Source organism: Oncorhynchus clarkii, chromosome 26 (assembly GCF_045791955.1).
Source record: "Oncorhynchus clarkii lewisi isolate Uvic-CL-2024 chromosome 26, UVic_Ocla_1.0, whole genome shotgun sequence".
NCBI classification, from domain to species: domain Eukaryota; kingdom Metazoa; phylum Chordata; class Actinopteri; order Salmoniformes; family Salmonidae; genus Oncorhynchus; species Oncorhynchus clarkii.
This window is the reverse complement of record NC_092172.1, coordinates 18,162,728-18,184,083: the sequence shown is the minus strand read 5'-3', so window position 1 is coordinate 18,184,083 and position 21,356 is coordinate 18,162,728. Positions and strand designations below refer to the sequence as shown.

The 21,356-nt window shown below is 47.4% G+C and overlaps 1 protein-coding gene across 4 annotated transcripts in view; it reads left to right on the top strand.

Annotated features, from left to right (window-relative positions):
• LOC139385242 (E3 ubiquitin-protein ligase Arkadia-like) overlaps positions 1-21,356 on the top strand; it is a 64,379-nt gene that overhangs the window by 23,099 nt on the left and 19,924 nt on the right. For all 4 annotated transcript variants that reach the window (XM_071130392.1, XM_071130390.1, XM_071130391.1 and 1 more), the window contains exon 3: positions 17,433-17,559. In XM_071130392.1, the coding sequence (XP_070986493.1) occupies positions 17,433-17,559 (127 nt within the window). The remainder of the gene's footprint in view (positions 1-17,432; positions 17,560-21,356) is intronic.

Genomic DNA, 21,356 nt, shown 5'->3' with positions numbered 1-21,356 from the left:
AAATAAGAATGTGTTCTTAACTGACTTGACTAGTTAAATAAAGGTGGGGGGAAAAAACGGTCAAATCGCTGTTTGGCCATGGAAACCCAATTCGTGAAGCTCCCGACTAACAGTTCTTGTGCTGATGTTGCTTCCAGAGGCAGTTTGGAACTCCGTAGTGAGTGTTGCAACCAAGGACAGACAAAAAAATTTTATGCGCTTCGGCACTTGGCTATCTTGTTCTGTGGCTTGTGTGGCCTACCACTTTGCGGCTGAGCCATTGTTGTGCATAAACATTTCCACAATAACAGCACTTACAGTTGACCGGGGCAGCTCTAGCAGGGCAGAAATTCGACGAGCTGACTTGTTTGGGAAGGTAGCATCCTATGACTGTGCCATGTTGAAAGTCACTAAGCTTTTGGCTCCCGAGTGGCCCAGCGTCGTTAGGGTTTGGCCGGGGTAGGCCGTCATTGTAGATAAGAATTTGTTCTTAACTGACTTGCCTAGTTAAATAAATACAGGTTAAATAATGCATGGATGTGTGCTCGATTTTATACAACTGTTAGCAACCAGTGTGGCTGAAATAGCAGAATCCACTAATTTGAAGGGGTGTCCACATACTTTTGTGTGTATATATAGTTTATCTGGTACTCCCTGTATAAAGCTCCACACTGATATGGTACTCCCTGTATATAGCTCCACATTGATATGGTACTCCCTGTATATAGCTCCACATTGATCTGGTACTCCCTGTATGTAGCTCCACATTGATCTGGTACTCCCTGTATGTAGCTCCACATTGATCTGGTACTCCCTGTATATAGCTCCACATTGATCTGGTACTCCCTGTATATAGCTCCACATTGATCTGGTACTCCCTGTATATAGCTCCACATTGATCTGGTACTGGTACTCCCCGTATATAGCTCCACATTGATCTGGTACTCCCTGTATATAGCTCCACATTGATCTGGTACTGGTACTCCCTGTATATAGCTCCACATTGATCTGGTACTGGTACTCCCTGTACATAGCTCCATTCTTGTGTATTTTATTTTCTTCCTCTTGTGTTAAAAAAACAAACATTTTTTTTCCTCTGCATAAATTGGAAAGGTTCGTAAGTAAGCATTTCACTATATAGTCTATACCAGTTGTATTCATTTAACAACCCTACCTGCATGTACATAATTATCTCAATTACCTCGAAACCAGTGCCCTCGCGCATTGACACATTTACTCTGTACTGGTACCCCCTGTATATAGCCTCCACATTGACTCTGAACTGGTACCCCCTGTATATAGCCTCCACATTGACTCTGAACTGGTACCCCCTGTATATAGCCTCCACATTGACTCTGAACTGGTACCCCCTGTATATAGCCTCCACATTGACTCTGTACTGGTACCCCCTGTATATAGCCTCCACATTGACTCTGAACTGGTACCCCCTGTATATAGCCTCCACATTGACTCTGAACTGGTACCCCCTGTATATAGCCTCCACATTGACTCTGTACTGGTACCCCCTGTATATAGCCTCCACATTGACTCTGTACTGGTACCCCCTGTATATAGCCTCCACATTGACTCTGTACAGGTACCCCCTGTATATAGCCTCCACATTGACTCTGTACTGGTACCCCCTGTATATAGCCTCCACATTGACTCTGTACTGGTACCCCCTGTATATAGCCTCCACATTGACTCTGAACTGGTACCCCCTGTATATAGCCTCCACATTGACTCTGTACTGGTACCCCCTGTATATAGCCTCCACATTGACTCTGTACTGGTACCCCCTGTATATAGCCTCCACATTGACTCTGAACTGGTACCCCCTGTATATAGCCTCCACATTGACTCTGTACTGGTACCCCCTGTATATAGCCTCCACATTGACTCTGTACTGGTACCCCCTGTATATAGCCTCCACATTGACTCTGAACTGGTACCCCCTGTATATAGCCTCCACATTGACTCTGAACTGGTACCCCCTGTATATAGCCTCCACATTGACTCTGAACTGGTACCCCCTGTATATAGCCTCCACATTGACTCTGTACTGGTACCCCCTGTATATAGCCTCCACATTGACTCTGAACTGGTACCCCCTGTATATAGCCTCCACATTGACTCTGTACTGGTACCCCCTGTATATAGCCTCCACATTGACTCTGAACTGGTACCCCCTGTATATAGCCTCCACATTGACTCTGTACTGGTACCCCCTGTATATAGCCTCCACATTGACTCTGAACTGGTACCCCCTGTATATAGCCTCCACATTGACTCTGAACTGGTACCCCCTGTATATAGCCTCCACATTGACTCTGTACTGGTACCCCCTGTATATAGCCTCCACATTGACTCTGAACTGGTACCCCCTGTATATAGCCTCCACATTGACTCTGTACTGGTACCCCCTGTATATAGCCTCCACATTGACTCTGTACTGGTACCCCCTGTATATAGCCTCCACATTGACTCTGAACTGGTACCCCCTGTATATAGCCTCCACATTGACTCTGTACTGGTACCCCCTGTATATAGCCTCCACATTGACTCTGAACTGGTACCCCCTGTATATAGCCTCCACATTGACTCTGTACTGGTACCCCCTGTATATAGCCTCCACATTGACTCTGTACTGGTACCCCCTGTATATAGCCTCCACATTGACTCTGAACTGGTACCCCCTGTATATAGCCTCCACATTGACTCTGAACTGGTACCCCCTGTATATAGCCTCCACATTGACTCTGTACTGGTACCCCCTGTATATAGCCTCCACATTGACTCTGTACTGGTACCCCCTGTATATAGCCTCCACATTGACTCTGAACTGGTACCCCCTGTATATAGCCTCCACATTGACTCTGTACTGGTACCCCCTGTATATAGCCTCCACATTGACTCTGTACTGGTACCCCCTGTATATAGCCTCCACATTGACTCTGAACTGGTACCCCCTGTATATAGCCTCCACATTGACTCTGTACTGGTACCCCCTGTATATAGCCTCCACATTGACTCTGTACTGGTACCCCCTGTATATAGCCTCCACATTGACTCTGTACTGGTACCCCCTGTATATAGCCTCCACATTGACTCTGAACTGGTACCCCCTGTATATAGCCTCCACATTGACTCTGAACTGGTACCCCCTGTATATAGCCTCCACATTGACTCTGAACTGGTACCCCCTGTATATAGCCTCCACATTGACTCTGTACTGGTACCCCCTGTATATAGCCTCCACATTGACTCTGAACTGGTACCCCCTGTATATAGCCTCCACATTGACTCTGTACTGGTACCCCCTGTATATAGCCTCCACATTGACTCTGAACTGGTACCCCCTGTATATAGCCTCCACATTGACTCTGTACTGGTACCCCCTGTATATAGCCTCCACATTGACTCTGAACTGGTACCCCCTGTATATAGCCTCCACATTGACTCTGAACTGGTACCCTCTGTATATAGCCTCCACATTGACTCTGTACTGGTACCCCCTGTATATAGCCTCCACATTGACTCTGAACTGGTACCCCCTGTATATAGCCTCCACATTGACTCTGTACTGGTACCCCCTGTATATAGCCTCCACATTGACTCTGTACTGGTACCCCCTGTATATAGCCTCCACATTGACTCTGAACTGGTACCCCCTGTATATAGCCTCCACATTGACTCTGTACTGGTACCCCCTGTATATAGCCTCCACATTGACTCTGAACTGGTACCCCCTGTATATAGCCTCCACATTGACTCTGTACTGGTACCCCCTGTATATAGCCTCCACATTGACTCTGTACTGGTACCCCCTGTATATAGCCTCCACATTGACTCTGAACTGGTACCCCCTGTATATAGCCTCCACATTGACTCTGAACTGGTACCCCCTGTATATAGCCTCCACATTGACTCTGTACTGGTACCCCCTGTATATAGCCTCCACATTGACTCTGTACTGGTACCCCCTGTATATAGCCTCCACATTGACTCTGAACTGGTACCCCCTGTATATAGCCTCCACATTGACTCTGTACTGGTACCCCCTGTATATAGCCTCCACATTGACTCTGTACTGGTACCCCCTGTATATAGCCTCCACATTGACTCTGAACTGGTACCCCCTGTATATAGCCTCCACATTGACTCTGTACTGGTACCCCCTGTATATAGCCTCCACATTGACTCTGTACTGGTACCCCCTGTATATAGCCTCCACATTGACTCTGTACTGGTACCCCCTGTATATAGCCTCCACATTGACTCTGAACTGGTACCCCCTGTATATAGCCTCCACATTGACTCTGAACTGGTACCCCCTGTATATAGCCTCCACATTGACTCTGTACTGGTACCCCCTGTATATAGCCTCCACATTGACTCTGTACTGGTACCCCCTGTATATAGCCTCCACATTGACTCTGTACTGGTACCCCCTGTATATAGCCTCCACATTGACTCTGTACTGGTACCCCCTGTATATAGCCTCCACATTGACTCTGTACTGGTACCCCCTGTATATAGCCTCCACATTGACTCTGTACTGGTACCCCCTGTATATAGCCTCCACATTGACTCTGTACTGGTACCCCCTGTATATAGCCTCCACATTGACTCTGAACTGGTACCCCCTGTATATAGCCTCCACATTGACTCTGAACTGGTACCCCCTGTATATAGCCTCCACATTGACTCTGTACTGGTACCCCCTGTATATAGCCTCCACATTGACTCTGTACTGGTACCCCCTGTATATAGCCTCCACATTGACTCTGAACTGGTACCCCCTGTATATAGCCTCCACATTGACTCTGTACTGGTACCCCCTGTATATAGCCTCCACATTGACTCTGAACTGGTACCCCCTGTATATAGCCTCCACATTGACTCTGAACTGGTACCCCCTGTATATAGCCTCCACATTGACTCTGTACTGGTACCCCCTGTATATAGCCTCCACATTGACTCTGTACTGGTACCCCCTGTATATAGCCTCCACATTGACTCTGAACTGGTACCCCCTGTATATAGCCTCCACATTGACTCTGTACTGGTACCCCCTGTATATAGCCTCCACATTGACTCTGTACTGGTACCCCCTGTATATAGCCTCCACATTGACTCTGTACAGGTACCCCCTGTATATAGCCTCCACATTGACTCTGTACTGGTACCCCCTGTATATAGCCTCCACATTGACTCTGTACTGGTACCCCCTGTATATAGCCTCCACATTGACTCTGAACTGGTACCCCCTGTATATAGCCTCCACATTGACTCTGTACTGGTACCCCCTGTATATAGCCTCCACATTGACTCTGTACTGGTACCCCCTGTATATAGCCTCCACATTGACTCTGAACTGGTACCCCCTGTATATAGCCTCCACATTGACTCTGTACTGGTACCCCCTGTATATAGCCTCCACATTGACTCTGTACTGGTACCCCCTGTATATAGCCTCCACATTGACTCTGAACTGGTACCCCCTGTATATAGCCTCCACATTGACTCTGAACTGGTACCCCCTGTATATAGCCTCCACATTGACTCTGAACTGGTACCCCCTGTATATAGCCTCCACATTGACTCTGTACTGGTACCCCCTGTATATAGCCTCCACATTGACTCTGAACTGGTACCCCCTGTATATAGCCTCCACATTGACTCTGTACTGGTACCCCCTGTATATAGCCTCCACATTGACTCTGAACTGGTACCCCCTGTATATAGCCTCCACATTGACTCTGTACTGGTACCCCCTGTATATAGCCTCCACATTGACTCTGAACTGGTACCCCCTGTATATAGCCTCCACATTGACTCTGAACTGGTACCCCCTGTATATAGCCTCCACATTGACTCTGTACTGGTACCCCCTGTATATAGCCTCCACATTGACTCTGAACTGGTACCCCCTGTATATAGCCTCCACATTGACTCTGTACTGGTACCCCCTGTATATAGCCTCCACATTGACTCTGTACTGGTACCCCCTGTATATAGCCTCCACATTGACTCTGAACTGGTACCCCCTGTATATAGCCTCCACATTGACTCTGTACTGGTACCCCCTGTATATAGCCTCCACATTGACTCTGAACTGGTACCCCCTGTATATAGCCTCCACATTGACTCTGTACTGGTACCCCCTGTATATAGCCTCCACATTGACTCTGTACTGGTACCCCCTGTATATAGCCTCCACATTGACTCTGAACTGGTACCCCCTGTATATAGCCTCCACATTGACTCTGAACTGGTACCCCCTGTATATAGCCTCCACATTGACTCTGTACTGGTACCCCCTGTATATAGCCTCCACATTGACTCTGTACTGGTACCCCCTGTATATAGCCTCCACATTGACTCTGAACTGGTACCCCCTGTATATAGCCTCCACATTGACTCTGTACTGGTACCCCCTGTATATAGCCTCCACATTGACTCTGTACTGGTACCCCCTGTATATAGCCTCCACATTGACTCTGAACTGGTACCCCCTGTATATAGCCTCCACATTGACTCTGTACTGGTACCCCCTGTATATAGCCTCCACATTGACTCTGTACTGGTACCCCCTGTATATAGCCTCCACATTGACTCTGTACTGGTACCCCCTGTATATAGCCTCCACATTGACTCTGAACTGGTACCCCCTGTATATAGCCTCCACATTGACTCTGAACTGGTACCCCCTGTATATAGCCTCCACATTGACTCTGAACTGGTACCCCCTGTATATAGCCTCCACATTGACTCTGTACTGGTACCCCCTGTATATAGCCTCCACATTGACTCTGAACTGGTACCCCCTGTATATAGCCTCCACATTGACTCTGTACTGGTACCCCCTGTATATAGCCTCCACATTGACTCTGAACTGGTACCCCCTGTATATAGCCTCCACATTGACTCTGTACTGGTACCCCCTGTATATAGCCTCCACATTGACTCTGAACTGGTACCCCCTGTATATAGCCTCCACATTGACTCTGAACTGGTACCCTCTGTATATAGCCTCCACATTGACTCTGTACTGGTACCCCCTGTATATAGCCTCCACATTGACTCTGAACTGGTACCCCCTGTATATAGCCTCCACATTGACTCTGTACTGGTACCCCCTGTATATAGCCTCCACATTGACTCTGTACTGGTACCCCCTGTATATAGCCTCCACATTGACTCTGAACTGGTACCCCCTGTATATAGCCTCCACATTGACTCTGTACTGGTACCCCCTGTATATAGCCTCCACATTGACTCTGAACTGGTACCCCCTGTATATAGCCTCCACATTGACTCTGTACTGGTACCCCCTGTATATAGCCTCCACATTGACTCTGTACTGGTACCCCCTGTATATAGCCTCCACATTGACTCTGAACTGGTACCCCCTGTATATAGCCTCCACATTGACTCTGAACTGGTACCCCCTGTATATAGCCTCCACATTGACTCTGTACTGGTACCCCCTGTATATAGCCTCCACATTGACTCTGTACTGGTACCCCCTGTATATAGCCTCCACATTGACTCTGAACTGGTACCCCCTGTATATAGCCTCCACATTGACTCTGTACTGGTACCCCCTGTATATAGCCTCCACATTGACTCTGTACTGGTACCCCCTGTATATAGCCTCCACATTGACTCTGAACTGGTACCCCCTGTATATAGCCTCCACATTGACTCTGTACTGGTACCCCCTGTATATAGCCTCCACATTGACTCTGTACTGGTACCCCCTGTATATAGCCTCCACATTGACTCTGTACTGGTACCCCCTGTATATAGCCTCCACATTGACTCTGAACTGGTACCCCCTGTATATAGCCTCCACATTGACTCTGAACTGGTACCCCCTGTATATAGCCTCCACATTGACTCTGTACTGGTACCCCCTGTATATAGCCTCCACATTGACTCTGTACTGGTACCCCCTGTATATAGCCTCCACATTGACTCTGTACTGGTACCCCCTGTATATAGCCTCCACATTGACTCTGTACTGGTACCCCCTGTATATAGCCTCCACATTGACTCTGTACTGGTACCCCCTGTATATAGCCTCCACATTGACTCTGTACTGGTACCCCCTGTATATAGCCTCCACATTGACTCTGTACTGGTACCCCCTGTATATAGCCTCCACATTGACTCTGAACTGGTACCCCCTGTATATAGCCTCCACATTGACTCTGAACTGGTACCCCCTGTATATAGCCTCCACATTGACTCTGTACTGGTACCCCCTGTATATAGCCTCCACATTGACTCTGTACTGGTACCCCCTGTATATAGCCTCCACATTGACTCTGAACTGGTACCCCCTGTATATAGCCTCCACATTGACTCTGTACTGGTACCCCCTGTATATAGCCTCCACATTGACTCTGAACTGGTACCCCCTGTATATAGCCTCCACATTGACTCTGAACTGGTACCCCCTGTATATAGCCTCCACATTGACTCTGTACTGGTACCCCCTGTATATAGCCTCCACATTGACTCTGTACTGGTACCCCCTGTATATAGCCTCCACATTGACTCTGTACTGGTACCCCCTGTATATAGCCTCCACATTGACTCTGCACTGGTACCCCCTGTATATAGCCTCCACATTGACTCTGTACTGGTACCCCCTGTATATAGCCTCCACATTGACTCTGTACTGGTACCCCCTGTATATAGCCTCCACATTGACTCTGTACTGGTACCCCCTGTATATAGCCTCCACATTGACTCTGCACTGGTACCCCCTGTATATAGCCTCCACATTGACTCTGTACCGGTACCCCCTGTATATAGCCTCCACATTGACTCTGCACTGGTACCCCCTGTATATAGCCTCCACATTGACTCTGTACTGGTACCCCCTGTATATAGCCTCCACATTGACTCTGAACTGGTACCCCCTGTATATAGCCTCCACATTGACTCTGTACTGGTACCCCCTGTATATAGCCTCCACATTGACTCTGTACTGGTACCCCCTGTATATAGCCTCCACATTGACTCTGTACTGGTACCCCCTGTATATAGCCTCCACATTGACTCTGTACTGGTACCCCCTGTATATAGCCTCCACATTGACTCTGTACCGGTACCCCCTGTATATAGCCTCCACATTGACTCTGTACCGGTACCCCCTGTATATAGCCTCCACATTGACTCTGCACTGGTACCCCCTGTATATAGCCTCCACATTGACTCTGAACTGGTACCCCCTGTATATAGCCTCCACATTGACTCTGTACCGGTACCCCCTGTATATAGCCTCCACATTGACTCTGCACTGGTACCCCCTGTATATAGCCTCCACATTGACTCTGTACCGGTACCCCCTGTATATAGCCTCCACATTGACTCTGCACTGGTACCCCCTGTATATAGCCTCCACATTGACTCTGTACTGGTACCCCCTGTATATTGCCTCCACATTGACTCTGTACTGGTACCCCCTGTATATAGCCTCCACATTGACTCTGTACTGGTACCCCCTGTATATAGCCTCCACATTGACTCTGTACTGGTACCCCCTGTATATAGCCTCCACATTGACTCTGAACTGGTACCCCCTGTATATAGCCTCCACATTGACTCTGTACTGGTACCCCCTGTATATAGCCTCCACATTGACTCTGTACTGGTACCCCCTGTATATAGCCTCCACATTGACTCTGTACTGGTACCCCCTGTATATAGCCTCCACATTGACTCTGTACCGGTACCCCCTGTATATAGCCTCCACATTGACTCTGTACTGGTACCCCCTGTATATAGCCTCCACATTGACTCTGTACTGGTACCCCCTGTATATAGCCTCCACATTGACTCTGAACTGGTACCCCCTGTATATAGCCTCCACATTGACTCTGTACTGGTACCCCCTGTATATAGCCTCCACATTGACTCTGTACCGGTACCCCCTGTATATAGCCTCCACATTGACTCTGTACTGGTACCCCCTGTATATAGCCTCCACATTGACTCTGTACTGGTACCCCCTGTATATAGCCTCCACATTGACTCTGTACTGGTACCCCCTGTATATAGCCTCCACATTGACTCTGTACTGGTACCCCCTGTATATAGCCTCCACATTGACTCTGTACCGGTACCCCCTGTATATAGCCTCCACATTGACTCTGTACTGGTACCCCCTGTATATAGCCTCCACATTGACTCTGTACTGGTACCCCCTGTATATAGCCTCCACATTGACTCTGTACTGGTACCCCCTGTATATAGCCTCCACATTGACTCTGTACCGGTACCCCCTGTATATAGCCTCCACATTGACTCTGAACTGGTACCCCCTGTATATAGCCTCCACATTGACTCTGAACTGGTACCCCCTGTATATAGCCTCCACATTGACTCTGTACCGGTACCCCCTGTATATAGCCTCCACATTGACTCTGTACTGGTACCCCCTGTATATAGCCTCCACATTGACTCTGTACTGGTACCCCCTGTATATAGCCTCCACATTGACTCTGTACTGGTACCCCCTGTATATAGCCTCCACATTGACTCTGTACCGGTACCCCCTGTATATAGCCTCCACATTGACTCTGTACTGGTACCCCCTGTATATAGCCTCCACATTGACTCTGTACTGGTACCCCCTGTATATAGCCTCCACATTGACTCTGTACTGGTACCCCCTGTATATAGCCTCCACATTGACTCTGTACCGGTACCCCCTGTATATAGCCTCCACATTGACTCTGAACTGGTACCCCCTGTATATAGCCTCCACATTGACTCTGAACTGGTACCCCCTGTATATAGCCTCCACATTGACTCTGAACTGGTACCCCCTGTATATAGCCTCCACATTGACTCTGAACTGGTACCCCCTGTATATAGCCTCCACATTGACTCTGAACTGGTACCCCCTGTATATAGCCTCCACATTGACTCTGTACTGGTACCCCCTGTATATAGCCTCCACATTGACTCTGAACTGGTACCCCCTGTATATAGCCTCCACATTGACTCTGAACTGGTACCCCCTGTATATAGCCTCCACATTGACTCTGAACTGGTACCCCCTGTATATAGCCTCCACATTGACTCTGAACTGGTACCCCCTGTATATAGCCTCCACATTGACTCTGAACTGGTACCCCCTGTATATAGCCTCCACATTGACTCTGAACTGGTACCCCCTGTATATAGCCTCCACATTGACTCTGAACTGGTACCCCCTGTATATAGCCTCCACATTGACTCTGTACTGGTACCCCCTGTATATAGCCTCCACATTGACTCTGAACTGGTACCCCCTGTATATAGCCTCCACATTGACTCTGTACTGGTACCCCCTGTATATAGCCTCCACATTGACTCTGAACTGGTACCCCCTGTATATAGCCTCCACATTGACTCTGAACTGGTACCCCCTGTATATAGCCTCCACATTGACTCTGTACTGGTACCCCCTGTATATAGCCTCCACATTGACTCTGAACTGGTACCCCCTGTATATAGCCTCCACATTGACTCTGTACTGGTACCCCCTGTATATAGCCTCCACATTGACTCTGTACTGGTACCCCCTGTATATAGCCTCCACATTGACTCTGTACTGGTACCCCCTGTATATAGCCTCCACATTGACTCTGTACTGGTACCCCCTGTATATAGCCTCCACATTGACTCTGTACTGGTACCCCCTGTATATAGCCTCCACATTGACTCTGTACTGGTACCCCCTGTATATAGCCTCCACATTGACTCTGTACTGGTACCCCCTGTATATAGCCTCCACATTGACTCTGTACTGGTACCCCCTGTATATAGCCTCCACATTGACTCTGTACTGGTACCCCCTGTATATAGCCTCCACATTGACTCTGTACTGGTACCCCCTGTATATAGCCTCCACATTGACTCTGTACTGGTACCCCCTGTATATAGCCTCCACATTGACTCTGTACTGGTACCCCCTGTATATAGCCTCCACATTGACTCTGAACTGGTACCCCCTGTATATAGCCTCCACATTGACTCTGAACTGGTACCCCCTGTATATAGCCTCCACATTGACTCTGTACTGGTACCCCCTGTATATAGCCTCCACATTGACTCTGTACTGGTACCCCCTGTATATAGCCTCCACATTGACTCTGTACTGGTACCCCCTGTATATAGCCTCCACATTGACTCTGTACTGGTACCCCCTGTATATAGCCTCCACATTGACTCTGTACTGGTACCCCCTGTATATAGCCTCCACATTGACTCTGTACTGGTACCCCCTGTATATAGCCTCCACATTGACTCTGTACTGGTACCCCCTGTATATAGCCTCCACATTGACTCTGAACTGGTACCCCCTGTATATAGCCTCCACATTGACTCTGAACTGGTACCCCCTGTATATAGCCTCCACATTGACTCTGTACTGGTACCCCCTGTATATAGCCTCCACATTGACTCTGTACTGGTACCCCCTGTATATAGCCTCCACATTGACTCTGAACTGGTACCCCCTGTATATAGCCTCCACATTGACTCTGTACTGGTACCCCCTGTATATAGCCTCCACATTGACTCTGAACTGGTACCCCCTGTATATAGCCTCCACATTGACTCTGAACTGGTACCCCCTGTATATAGCCTCCACATTGACTCTGTACTGGTACCCCCTGTATATAGCCTCCACATTGACTCTGTACTGGTACCCCCTGTATATAGCCTCCACATTGACTCTGTACTGGTACCCCCTGTATATAGCCTCCACATTGACTCTGCACTGGTACCCCCTGTATATAGCCTCCACATTGACTCTGTACTGGTACCCCCTGTATATAGCCTCCACATTGACTCTGTACTGGTACCCCCTGTATATAGCCTCCACATTGACTCTGTACTGGTACCCCCTGTATATAGCCTCCACATTGACTCTGCACTGGTACCCCCTGTATATAGCCTCCACATTGACTCTGTACCGGTACCCCCTGTATATAGCCTCCACATTGACTCTGCACTGGTACCCCCTGTATATAGCCTCCACATTGACTCTGTACTGGTACCCCCTGTATATAGCCTCCACATTGACTCTGAACTGGTACCCCCTGTATATAGCCTCCACATTGACTCTGTACTGGTACCCCCTGTATATAGCCTCCACATTGACTCTGTACTGGTACCCCCTGTATATAGCCTCCACATTGACTCTGTACTGGTACCCCCTGTATATAGCCTCCACATTGACTCTGCACTGGTACCCCCTGTATATAGCCTCCACATTGACTCTGTACCGGTACCCCCTGTATATAGCCTCCACATTGACTCTGCACTGGTACCCCCTGTATATAGCCTCCACATTGACTCTGTACTGGTACCCCCTGTATATAGCCTCCACATTGACTCTGAACTGGTACCCCCTGTATATAGCCTCCACATTGACTCTGTACTGGTACCCCCTGTATATAGCCTCCACATTGACTCTGTACTGGTACCCCCTGTATATAGCCTCCACATTGACTCTGTACTGGTACCCCCTGTATATAGCCTCCACATTGACTCTGTACCGGTACCCCCTGTATATAGCCTCCACATTGACTCTGTACCGGTACCCCCTGTATATAGCCTCCACATTGACTCTGTACCGGTACCCCCTGTATATAGCCTCCACATTGACTCTGCACTGGTACCCCCTGTATATAGCCTCCACATTGACTCTGAACTGGTACCCCCTGTATATAGCCTCCACATTGACTCTGTACCGGTACCCCCTGTATATAGCCTCCACATTGACTCTGCACCGGTACCCCCTGTATATAGCCTCCACATTGACTCTGTACCGGTACCCCCTGTATATAGCCTCCACATTGACTCTGCACTGGTACCCCCTGTATATAGCCTCCACATTGACTCTGTACTGGTACCCCCTGTATATAGCCTCCACATTGACTCTGTACTGGTACCCCCTGTATATAGCCTCCACATTGACTCTGTACTGGTACCCCCTGTATATAGCCTCCACATTGACTCTGTACTGGTACCCCCTGTATATAGCCTCCACATTGACTCTGAACTGGTACCCCCTGTATATAGCCTCCACATTGACTCTGTACTGGTACCCCCTGTATATAGCCTCCACATTGACTCTGTACTGGTACCCCCTGTATATAGCCTCCACATTGACTCTGTACCGGTACCCCCTGTATATAGCCTCCACATTGACTCTGTACCGGTACCCCCTGTATATAGCCTCCACATTGACTCTGTACTGGTACCCCCTGTATATAGCCTCCACATTGACTCTGTACTGGTACCCCCTGTATATAGCCTCCACATTGACTCTGAACTGGTACCCCCTGTATATAGCCTCCACATTGACTCTGTACTGGTACCCCCTGTATATAGCCTCCACATTGACTCTGTACCGGTACCCCCTGTATATAGCCTCCACATTGACTCTGTACTGGTACCCCCTGTATATAGCCTCCACATTGACTCTGTACTGGTACCCCCTGTATATAGCCTCCACATTGACTCTGTACTGGTACCCCCTGTATATAGCCTCCACATTGACTCTGTACTGGTACCCCCTGTATATAGCCTCCACATTGACTCTGTACCGGTACCCCCTGTATATAGCCTCCACATTGACTCTGTACTGGTACCCCCTGTATATAGCCTCCACATTGACTCTGTACTGGTACCCCCTGTATATAGCCTCCACATTGACTCTGTACTGGTACCCCCTGTATATAGCCTCCACATTGACTCTGTACCGGTACCCCCTGTATATAGCCTCCACATTGACTCTGAACTGGTACCCCCTGTATATAGCCTCCACATTGACTCTGAACTGGTACCCCCTGTATATAGCCTCCACATTGACTCTGTACCGGTACCCCCTGTATATAGCCTCCACATTGACTCTGTACTGGTACCCCCTGTATATAGCCTCCACATTGACTCTGTACTGGTACCCCCTGTATATAGCCTCCACATTGACTCTGTACTGGTACCCCCTGTATATAGCCTCCACATTGACTCTGTACCGGTACCCCCTGTATATAGCCTCCACATTGACTCTGTACTGGTACCCCCTGTATATAGCCTCCACATTGACTCTGTACTGGTACCCCCTGTATATAGCCTCCACATTGACTCTGTACTGGTACCCCCTGTATATAGCCTCCACATTGACTCTGTACCGGTACCCCCTGTATATAGCCTCCACATTGACTCTGAACTGGTACCCCCTGTATATAGCCTCCACATTGACTCTGAACTGGTACCCCCTGTATATAGCCTCCACATTGACTCTGAACTGGTACCCCCTGTATATAGCCTCCACATTGACTCTGAACTGGTACCCCCTGTATATAGCCTCCACATTGACTCTGAACTGGTACCCCCTGTATATAGCCTCCACATTGACTCTGTACTGGTACCCCCTGTATATAGCCTCCACATTGACTCTGAACTGGTACCCCCTGTATATAGCCTCCACATTGACTCTGAACTGGTACCCCCTGTATATAGCCTCCACATTGACTCTGAACTGGTACCCCCTGTATATAGCCTCCACATTGACTCTGAACTGGTACCCCCTGTATATAGCCTCCACATTGACTCTGAACTGGTACCCCCTGTATATAGCCTCCACATTGACTCTGAACTGGTACCCCCTGTATATAGCCTCCACATTGACTCTGAACTGGTACCCCCTGTATATAGCCTCCACATTGACTCTGTACTGGTACCCCCTGTATATAGCCTCCACATTGACTCTGAACTGGTACCCCCTGTATATAGCCTCCACATTGACTCTGTACTGGTACCCCCTGTATATAGCCTCCACATTGACTCTGAACTGGTACCCCCTGTATATAGCCTCCACATTGACTCTGAACTGGTACCCCCTGTATATAGCCTCCACATTGACTCTGTACTGGTACCCCCTGTATATAGCCTCCACATTGACTCTGAACTGGTACCCCCTGTATATAGCCTCCACATTGACTCTGTACTGGTACCCCCTGTATATAGCCTCCACATTGACTCTGTACTGGTACCCCCTGTATATAGCCTCCACATTGACTCTGTACTGGTACCCCCTGTATATAGCCTCCACATTGACTCTGTACTGGTACCCCCTGTATATAGCCTCCACATTGACTCTGTACTGGTACCCCCTGTATATAGCCTCCACATTGACTCTGTACTGGTACCCCCTGTATATAGCCTCCACATTGACTCTGTACTGGTACCCCCTGTATATAGCCTCCACATTGACTCTGTACTGGTACCCCCTGTATATAGCCTCCACATTGACTCTGTACTGGTACCCCCTGTATATAACCTCCACATTGACTCTGTACTGGTACCCCCTGTATATAGCCTCCACATTGACTCTGTACTGGTACCCCCTGTATATAGCCTCCACATTGACTCTGAACTGGTACCCCCTGTATATAGCCTCCACATTGACTCTGTACTGGTACCCCCTGTATATAGCCTCCACATTGACTCTGTACTGGTACCCCCTGTATATAGCCTCCACATTGACTCTGTACTGGTACCCCCTGTATATAGCCTCCACATTGACTCTGTACTGGTACCCCCTGTATATAGCCTCCACATTGACTCTGAACTGGTACCCCCTGTATATAGCCTCCACATTGACTCTGTACTGGTACCCCCTGTATATAGCCTCCACATTGACTCTGTACTGGTACCCCCTGTATATAGCCTCCACATTGACTCTGTACTGGTACCCCCTGTATATAGCCTCCACATTGACTCTGTACTGGTACCCCCTGTATATAGCCTCCACATTGACTCTGTACTGGTACCCCCTGTATATAGCCTCCACATTGACTCTGAACTGGTACCCCCTGTATATAGCCTCCACATTGACTCTGTACTGGTACCCCCTGTATATAGCCTCCACATTGACTCTGTACTGGTACCCCCTGTATATAGCCTCCACATTGACTCTGTACTGGTACCCCCTGTATATAGCCTCCACATTGACTCTGTACTGGTACCCCCTGTATATAGCCTCCACATTGACTCTGTACTGGTACCCCCTGTATATAGCCTCCACATTGACTCTGTACTGGTACCCCCTGTATATAGCCTCCACATTGACTCTGTACTGGTACCCCCTGTATATAGCCTCCACATTGACTCTGTACTGGTACCCCCTGTATATAGCCCCGCTATTGTTGTTCACTGCTGCTCTTTAATGATTTGTTTTTCTTATCTCTTACCTTTTTCTTCATTTTTCTTTTTTAGTTATTTTCTTAACTGCACGTATGGTTAAGGGCTTGTAAGTAAGCATTTCACTGTAAGGTCTACACATGTTGTATCCGGCGCATGTGACAAATAAATACAATTTGATATGATTCGGCGCATGTGATGAATAACTTTGATTTGACTGTGTTGTGTTCCAGGTTCTCTGGATGAAGACGTGGTGGTGATCGAGACGACCCCTGCACCCCCTGTCCCAGCCAGCGAGGAGATCAACGTCACCTCCACCGACAGCGAGGTGGAGATAGTCAACGTGGGAGATGGCTTCAGGTGAGCACCTTCCCCTGTCTCCTCTCTGACGAGATCAACGCTGTACAGAGCTGATGAACCACAGTGGAAAATCGAATGAAGTGACATGGTAAAGTACTTTGGCTGTGAAATTCTCTCTCTCGGGAGAAAAAACATCCATCTCAATATTTCCCTCCATCTTTAAGCTGTGAAAGCAATCTAAATGGCACCGGCCTTCATTTGTGTCCTGAGACAGCCTGGCCCTGCAGTACTGACAGTACTTTATCCTCGTGGCTCTGTCAATATAATCACAGTCAACTGTGGTGTGTCATAACATTTACTGAGACTGTCACATTGTGCTGGGGCAGTGTTTTTCCAGGATACCTCAGAAATGCAGTGTAGGCCCTTGGAGTGCTATTTGGCCCCTATGGAGAAGTTGCTGGTATCGCTATGGCATGGGAGATAATGCACATCTGGGATTGGCCGTGAAGCTGGCAGGCTGCAGCATTGCACTGGCATTCCACAGCTCTCCCAGCTGTTGCTATCGCTGTCTTATTCAAGGGCAAGGCTTCCATACAGTAATACCCAAGCTCTCTCACCACTCTCCATGAACAATCTAACGAGAGACCCTCTCTTCCCCCAGGGCATTCTCATCTGACCCTCCGTTCACTCTGATCCAGGTCCAGTTACTTCTGATCCCCCTGTCAGATAACTCCAGGTCTAGTTTGAGGGTTTCTCTGGTACAGTCTCTGATTTAGAGAACCAGGACATTAGATCCAGGTGGATTTGCCTTTCTTCTCGCGGCACGATCTCCTGAACCGATATGATTACTTAAACATGGGAAATAAATGCCAGCTGGTTACAGGTTACCAGGGCTTTTGGCAGGCTTTGTGAAGTGGGTACCCATAGTGTAGTCTTTCTCCATAGACCTAGGCCTACATGATTTCTCTATCTGACTCATGTGGGATGTCTTCTGAAAATCCTCTCTGCCATGACCTGAGGAAGGTTGATCTCATTCATTGGGATTTTAAAGCAGTGCCAGTGTGAGAGCGCTATGTTACAGTATATCGGTACTGTTATAGTGGTGTTCCTCTCGGATTTGTTTCTAGTTGTCTCCCCTCGTCTTTCTCTCCTTGAACCCCTCTCCTGTCTTTAATTGTTATTGAGGTGTATTGGTGCATAGCGCTAAGAATCATTTCCACCAGCTTGATTCCATTATCTCACCTTCTGCTGCCAGAAATAGGAAGGCCTGTGAATTTCACTCCTGCCAGAAAGTCACTCTGTCAACCCAAATGAATTGCTCTCTGTTTGTGATATGCGTTGTCTCTTGTGAGACAAATGAGCAGAATTCCAGCAGAAATTCTGCTCCGGCAATCAAATGGTCAGTTTCAGTTACTGTAGCGTTTATCTTGTAGAAAACTTGTATACATGCCAGCAAAGCCACAACACAACACTAAACAATACATTTATTGCACTATAACGGTGACAAACGGTGCCCACAAACTGTTAGTGCTTTCGGAAAGTATTCAGACCCCTTGACTTTTTCCAAATGTTTTTATGTTAGAGCCTTATTTTAAAATCGCTAAAACATTTTATTTATCTACACACAATACCCCATAATGACAAAGCAAAAACAGTTTTTTAGAATTTTTTGAAATGTATTAAAAATAAAAAAAACAAATGTCTTATTTACATAAGTATTCAGACCCATTACTATGAGAGCCCAAATTGAGCTCAGGTGCATCCTATTTCTATTGATCATCATTGAGATGTTTCCACAACTTGATTGGATTCCACCTGTGGTACATTCAATTGATTGGAGAATGGCCTTGGTCAGGGAGGTGACCATAAACCTGATGGTCACTCTGACATAGCTCCTGAGTTCCTCTGTGGAGATGGGAGAACCTTCCAGAAGGACAGCCATCTCTGCAGCACTCCACCAATCAGGCCTTTATGGTAGATTGGCCAGACAGAAGCCACACCTCAGTAAAAGGCACATGACCGCCCACTTGGAGTTTGCCAAAAGGCACCTAAAGGACTCAGAACATGAGAAACAAGATTCTCTGGTCTGTTGTCCTGTTGGAACAGGAGCAGGTTTTCATCCACATCCCCACAGCATGATGCTGACACCACCATGCTTCACCGTAGGGATTGTGCCAGGTTTCCTCTAGACGTGCTGCTTGGCATTCAGGCCAAAGAGTTCGATCTTGGTTTACAAATGCACTGTACATAAAGCTGTCCCAACAGCAGTCCCAACACCTTACCACTGCTAGTCCTGGCTATCAGCGGAGCCTTGTCTGGCAGCGAAACAGTTCATTCAGCCTAATTTACTGAATTTAAAAAACATAGCTGATATGGCTGACTGCTTAAATAAATGTGGTTTCTACTGACAATTGTTGTTCAAACTATGGCGTAAAGGGACGACGTGAGGATGAGGCAATCTGTTATTTTGATTAAGACATTCAATTAATGAGCGAGTTAGGACAGATGTTTTCAATATAACTATTTGTTTAGCACTTTTAAAATGGGCTGTTCTTACAGTATTCTCCCTGTACATCAATTCAGAACCATAGGATAAATAAAGGTGGCATATAGGCAGACAATGAAAGCTCTTACAACATTCAATGATTGCATTTCTCTAAAACAGGTTATAGGCACCACCAAGTCAGAACAGTAGGTTAAATTAAGAGGTGAAAATAGATAATATATATATTATTAGAGTGAGGCACATGGGCTACAAACAGCTTACTACACAACATACATTTAGTATTACTTTCTTAGCTACAGTATACATATCTACATGGCATATTACATTTATGCAGCAGCATACAAGATATTTGTGGACTCAGTCTTATGCTGGGCTCACTTGAACAGGAAGGTGGCGCAGCGGTCCTTTGTAGGCAAATTTTTGCATCAAACTCTATCATCAGTCTGGCATACTCTACAACCGGGAACTCTAAAAAAACAACAAAAAACAATGGCGAATCATGATGACGTCCGTGATCTTGAGGTCGGAGCTCTAGAAATAGCCCCGAGTTCCCAACTTGCAATTGTCCGTTGGATTACCATTCAAAATGTATATTCCCATTTGGAGCTCGTTTTCTTCTGAGTTCCCAGATCTCTTGAACTCACTGAAGTCTGAGATTTCCCAGTTAAGAGTTCCCAGTTTTGAGCACGGCAGTTGAATGTTTATCCTTTTTAATCTTGGAAAAGAGACCCTTAAACGCAGAGTTGAAAATACTTCAAGGTTTACCGCAGGTTTTCTGAATAGGCAAATTCTCTCAACCCTGTGCCTGTCACCAATCTCTAGATGTGCACAAAGCATACCATAGGTCTAAAGATATCAGGAGTGGCCAGCCTAATGAGCCCAGTGCATTTTCATGTTTTTTTCCATTTAATCTGAATGACATGCAGATGTTCAGGGTGGCAGTAAGTAAGGCCTATTGATCAGGGGAATGGATGGCTGACTGGAGAGGAGATCGTTTGCTAGTAATCACAGGTGAGCCTCCCAGCTGCTGTGTCCTTGAATGAGCCACTAATTTGCTTCAGTAAATACTCAGCTAGCTACATAAGTGCAAACTTAATGAGGCCGTGTCATTCACTTGCATGTTAGTGGATTGGTTGGTTCCTGTCGCTGTATAGTGTGTTAACTAGCTAGCTAATCCACCTTGTGTAATTATGCTCCTTACTAATGTAATCCTTGGCATAGCATGCTAGCATTGTTATTGATAAGTTTATGGTTTGTTAAAACCGGTCATTATGCTTTCAGGAAGATAATCAGCCAAATATGGCCGCCTCTATGATGGTTAGAGAGGAGGCACACAGCACAGCCATGTCAT